This window comes from Zootoca vivipara, chromosome W (assembly GCF_963506605.1).
Source record: "Zootoca vivipara chromosome W, rZooViv1.1, whole genome shotgun sequence".
Classification (NCBI taxonomy): domain Eukaryota; kingdom Metazoa; phylum Chordata; class Lepidosauria; order Squamata; family Lacertidae; genus Zootoca; species Zootoca vivipara.
Window position 1 is genome coordinate 3,292,712 of NC_083293.1, and position 6,000 is coordinate 3,298,711.

General features: G+C 51.7%; 1 protein-coding gene across 3 annotated transcripts in view; it reads right to left on the reverse strand.

Annotated features, from left to right (window-relative positions):
• LOC118079033 (UDP-N-acetylglucosamine--peptide N-acetylglucosaminyltransferase 110 kDa subunit-like) overlaps positions 1 to 2,490 on the reverse strand; it is a 72,974-nt gene extending 70,484 nt beyond the window's left edge. For 2 of the 3 annotated variants that reach the window (XM_060270050.1, XM_060270052.1), the window contains exon 1: positions 2,357 to 2,472. In XM_060270050.1, coding sequence (XP_060126033.1) covers positions 2,357 to 2,393 — 37 coding nt within the window. In that variant the 5' untranslated portion in view covers positions 2,394 to 2,472. Of the gene's footprint in view, positions 1 to 2,356 lie in introns of all 3 variants that reach the window. The other variant, XM_060270051.1, reaches the window with a different exon arrangement.
• Between the last annotated feature and the right edge of the window lie 3,510 nt (positions 2,491 to 6,000).

Below are 6,000 nucleotides of genomic sequence, written 5' to 3' on the forward strand. Positions count from 1 at the left end.
GGCACCCCCAAACTTTGGCCCTCCAGATGTTTTGGACTACAATTCCCATCTTCCCCGGCCACTGGTCCTGTTAGCTAGGGATCATGGGAGTTGTAGGCCAAAACATCTGGAGGGCCGTAGGTTGGGGGTGCCTGGGTTAGAGTGGTGGATTAGGCCCTTGAGCAGGCACCCCCAAACTTCGGCCCTCCAGATGTTTTGGACTACAATTCCCATCTTCCCCGGCCACTGGTCGGTCCTGTTAGCTAGGGATCATGAGAGTTGTAGTCCAAAACATCTGGAGGGCCGCAGTTTGGGGTGTCTGGGGGCAAACTCGGCCCTCCAGATGTTTGGAGACTACAACTCCCATCATCCCTGCCCCCTCGGACGTGTTAGCTAGGGACGATGGGAGTTGTAGGCCCAAAGCAACTCGAGCAGGCACCCCCAAACTGCGGCCCTCCAGCTGTTTTGGACTACAACTCCCATCTTCCCTGACCACTGGTCCTGTTAGCTAGGGATCATGGGAGTTGTAGTCCCAAAGCAACTCGAGCAGGCACCCCCAAACTGCAGCCCTCCAGATGTTTTGGACTACAACTCCCATCATCCCTGACCACTGGTCCTGTTAGCTAGGGATCATGGGAGTTGTAGGCCAAGACATCTGGAGGGCCGCGGTTTGAGGATGCCTGAAGTAGAGGGCCGTCTATTGGGGGTGCCTGGGTTAGAGTGCTGGATTAGGCCCTTGAGCAGGCACCCCCAAACTTCAGCCCTCCAGATGTTTTGGACTACAATTCCCATCTTCCCCGGCCACTGTCTTTTGAAACTACAGTTCCCATCATCCTTGACCACCGCTCCTGGTAGCTAGGGATCATGTGAGTTGTGATCCCAAAACATCTGGAGGGCCCAGTTTGAGGGTGCCTGGAGGGAAACTCGGCCCTCTAGATGTTTGGAGGCTACAACTACCATCATCCCTGCCCCCCCCCCGGGACCTGTTAGCTAGGGATGATGGCAGTTGTAGTCCCAAAACAACTAGAGCAGGCACTCCCAAACTGTGGCCCTCCAGATGTTTTGGACTACAACTCCCATCATCCCTGCCCCACCGGACCTGTTAGCTAGGGACGATGGGAGTTGTAGGCCCAAAACAACTAGAGCAGGCACCCCCAAACTGTGGCCCTCCAGATGTTTTGGACTACAATTCCCATCTTCCCCGGCCACTGGTCCTGTTCGCTAGGGATCATGGGAGTTGTAGGCCCAAAACAACTCGAGCAGGCACCCCCAAACTGCCTCGCTCCAGATGTTTGGAAACTACAACTCCCATCATCCCAGACCACTGGTCCTCTTAGCTAGGGATCATGGGAGTTGTAGGCCAAGGCACCTGGGGGGCTGCAGTTTGAGGATGCCTGAACTAGAAAATATTGACAAACGAATACACCTCATAGTTGGAAATAATAACTCTTTCATTGGGCTAATTCCAGGAAAAGACAAAATACAATGCATATATAATAAAGAAAATAAGTGATAAAAGGGCATATATTTACAAATTAGAACAGAGCAAACAAAATATGAAAGAGACTATTGGAACCATGAAGAGCAGGCATCCCCAAACTTCGGCCCTCCAGATGTTTTGGCCTACAATTCCCATGATCCCTAGCTAAGAGGACCAGTGGTCAGGGATGATGGGAATTGTAGTTCAAAACATCTGGAGGGCCAAAGTTTGGGGAAGCCTGTTTTATGCAGTTTGTTACTCTTCATCAGGCATCCCCAAACTTCGGCCCTCCAAATGTTTTGGACTACAATTCCCATCATCCCTGACCACTGGTCCTTTTAGCTAGGGATCATGGGAGTTGTAGGCCAAAACATCTGGAGGGCCAAAGTTTGGGGATGCCTGGCATAAAACTTAAAAATTTCCTTAAAAAACAGCAAAAGGGAGTGTGGAAGTCCAATATTTGTTGTTGTCCTTTTTGTGTGTGTGTGTGTTTTTCCCTCCCCCCTTTTTTTCCCTCCCCTAAGTAGCTACGGACACGTCGGAAATTTATATTATGTATATTATGTGGAAAAAGTGATACAATATTGCGGAAATTGTAAAAATGTCTATTTCTTTTAAATGGGGAAAATGAATTTTTTTTAAAAAAATAAAATCATTGATCGGAGGAGGCCTGAACTCGAGGGCCGTAGGTTGGGAGCCCCTCGCCACACCCCCACCGCGGGCCGGCCCTCTCCCCGTCGGGGGCCAGGCCTGCGGACCTTCCCCTCAGTCGACGGCCTACTCCCAGAGGCGCTCGGGCCTACCAGGCCCAGGCAGGCCGCGGCCCCTGAGGGGAAAGGCCTCCCTCACACCCGAGAACTTGGCTCCCTCCTGAGAGACGAAGGAGGCCTCCCGTACCTGTGCTGTCGGCGACGTTGCCCACGGAGGCAGCCATGGCTCCAGCTAACGACTCGGCTGCTCCACGTCCAGTGGCAGCGGCGACACGCGAAATGGCGGCGGGGCGCGCGCGGAGGGAGACGCGAGCTGCCGCCGGATCTTCTTTGGGAAAACGTAGTCCCACCGCTTGCCGCGCCTCGGGGCGGGCGGAAGCGTCGACCTGCCGCCGGGGGAGATGTCGGCGAGAAGAAGGGAGACGGCACGCCGAAGCGGCCGGTACGAGAGGAGCCGAAAGGGCCGAGAATGGAGGGAGTTCGCGTGTATCCCTCCGCCGCGCCCAAACCGACCCACTGCGGGAGATTGGCCCAGCGCGCATGCGCCCTGGAGGATGCTCAAAGACATGCGCGCGCAGACACTCAGCAAAAGGAAGATTCATAGAATGATAGAATCATAGAATCACAGAGTTGGAAGAGACCCCAAGGGCCATCCAGTCCAACCCCCTGCCAAGCAGGAAACACCATCAAAGCATTCTTGACAGATGCCTTTCAAGCCTCTGCTTAAAGACCTCCACCACACTCCTTGGCAGCAAATCCCACTGTCGAACAGCTCTTACTGCCAGGAAGTTCTTCCTAATGTTGAGGTGGAATCTTCTTTCTTGAAGTTTGAATCCATTGCTCCATTCATTCCTCAAGTGATCAATTTTTTTATGGTCATTCAGTGCCTCTTTCGATTGTTTCTCTCTGGGAAATGGGGAATTTCCTATGTCGGTCCCATAGTTGCAGTAGACTGCAAGAAACGGATTGGATGGGGCCAAGCGCCCCAGTTCGGGCCCCCGGGCCTTAGAATCATAGAATCCTAGAGTTGGAAGAGACACCAAGGGCCATCCAGTCCAACCCCCTGCCAAGCAGGAAACACCATCAAAGCATTCTTGACATATGCCTGTCAAGCCTCCGCTTAAAGACCTCCAAAGAGGGAGACTCACTCCACCACACTCCTTGGTAGCAAATTCCACTGCCGAACAGCTCTTACTGTCAGGAAGTTCTTCCTAATGTTAGGGCAAAATCTGGGTGCAAAGCAGCCGGACACCCAGCACGTCAGGCGAGGGCCTGCGGTGATTGCGGACAGCAAAGGAAGGAGGCCAGCCAGAGGTAGAAGCAAAAACACCAAGGTTTATTGCTGCGCAGCAGGTTCAATGCAGAGAATGAACCCCGAACAAAAGGTTACAACAACTTTTAAAGGTTCTCAACATTTCCCATAGAACACTGCAGAAAGTGTCATACATACATCATTGATACATCATGGACACGTCACGAAAGGGGAAGGTACAGAACACATTTCCATATGGGTAAACAAGTTTTATGGCCAAGGGGTTGACAGACGACCCCTTGATGGGTTACTCGATGGCCCAGGCATTGAAATCTCCAGGAAGATGAGTATTGGTGGATGTTCCAGATATGCACAGACAGGAGGTAACAAAGGAACCCTGAAGGGAAGGATATTCAGGGATTATACCTGATGGGTTTGTGTACAAGGTGGAGGGGACATTTTCCTGTGTACGTGACTCCGCGCTTCGGGGATTATGTCGGAGCCTGGGGTCTTGGAAAGGCCTTGGTGTCTGTATCAAAATATCGTTGGTTCCGAAGGAATCCATGTTTGCAGTGATTTTATATGATTTAATAAAGATTCTTGAGTTCCCCTATCTGGACTTGCTGTCTCGTTCATTGCCTGGGTAGCTTGGATACATTGTAGCAAGTTCTAATTGGATTACCAGCTTCCGAAGGTTCGAAGAACTGTCAGTGATTGTTCTCCTGTCATCGCCTTGTCAGAGGCTTACTCAAGCGTGCAGAGCTAGCTGAGCTAGGCTCTGCAGAGAGATTGCAATCATCTGATTGGCCAAGACGCAGCGGACAGGAGAAGAGGGTTTCATTCATAATTTTCGCTACACTCATAACTTGGTTTCATTCATGGGTTTGTGACAGTGTTACTATCATATAGAAAGGGTTATACAGGGGAGAGGGAGAAGCGGGAATGGAGAGAAGCCTTTATTTTGACAGGGCTCATTCCCATGGGTTGTGGGTTTGCTTGTGGTGTGCCTGTGGGGATGTGGCCTAGCCTGGCGGGGTCATCTTGGGGTCCACTTTGGGGTCCAAACTAATCCTCGTTTGGTTGCCCCCCCCCCCCCCGTAAAATTCCCTAACAGTCGCCCACTCGGAGATAGATTCGTGACGAGTTCTGAAAGAACCACGAATCTTTTCTCCGCACCCCCTTGCATCCCCTCTGGCTATATTTCAGTGATTTGGTATTCACCTTCCCCAAGATGTCGCATTTGGACATATTCAGGGAAAAGACTGGTATTTGGTGAATAGGCTCTCAGTGGGAACAGTTGAGGGGGATTTTTCTCGGGAAGGCAGTGGAGTAGGGCACAACAAGGATTAGCACAATGTAAGGCACAGCAACACATAGACACACATAAAACACTAATAACTAATATTGAAATAATCACCTTAAGTATAGACCTTACCCATCCTAAGTTGGGGAGCCAGCCCCATAAGTCAAAGTCTGAGAGTCCCTCATGTTGAATCGCTTCAAGTTGTCCTGCCAGTTTGTGGATGTTGTTTAGGTGTCCGGTTATGTTTAGAGTTTGGTCTGTCACGAACGTGCAGCATTCAGAGCCAATCAGAGCACAGGTCCCACCCTCACTGGACAACAAGAAGTCCGTTGCAATTCTGTTCTGAATCGAGAGTTGGCGTACCTGTGACAGTTCTGTGGTGAGGGAGTCCGTGATTTGTTCTGCTTCCTGCATGAATTTCAGAAGTACATCAGTAAGTTTAAGGATGTCCACATGGTTGGAGCCCGCTCCATATGCAGGGAATAATGCCCTGCCCCATGTTTCACCGTTGGCTGCCACATCGGAGAGATCTGAGAGGGATTTCTGCTCTCTCCTGTTCCTTTGCCTTCCAGCTGGTAAGTTGTAAGTGACTCGGATTCCAGGCACGATGTATCCGACGAAACAGGAACCAGACATGTGGGGGCTCACCCAGCTGTATGCGCGATGCCCACATACCCAGAATAACCCTGAGAGGTAGGATTCCATCCTTCCGGAAGCGAAGGGCCGCAGGAGCAAGGGGTTCGGGTTGTATGTAGAGTTTTTAGAAGGGCGGCCAATCACCGCGGTCCATGCCATTGAAAGATTGGGGTAAATGTGGGAACCTAGATGTGAGGAGATTGTCACCTGTCCAGAAGCATGGAGCTCGAGGTTGGTGGTGCAGGTGCTGGTACCTATGTGGGCCCCGCCACCGGCGAAAAGTCGGCAGAGGGGGCCCTTAGTTGGACCCGTGAGGTACAGGTACTGATGAGTCAGGTTCATAGCGGTAAGATTCCAGGACGTCATGTCCCCGGAGCGGAATTGTTCTAGGGTGACAGGCACTGGTACCAGGGGTAGCCCTTGCCGCATGTGGCTTGGAGCATGGGCGCAAATCCAACAGTCTTGTGGAGGGGCTTCCTTAGCTACCTGGCTAAGGAGTTGGAGGTAAGAGTTCTTGCCCCAGGAGGAGAGCAGATCAGGCTCCTCAAGAGTGGAGTATTCACCGAGCTGTCTAGGAGCCGTTCCGATAGGATGGAGGGGGTCAGAGGTGCTTAGGAGGGTCGTATTCTTGGCGATTCCC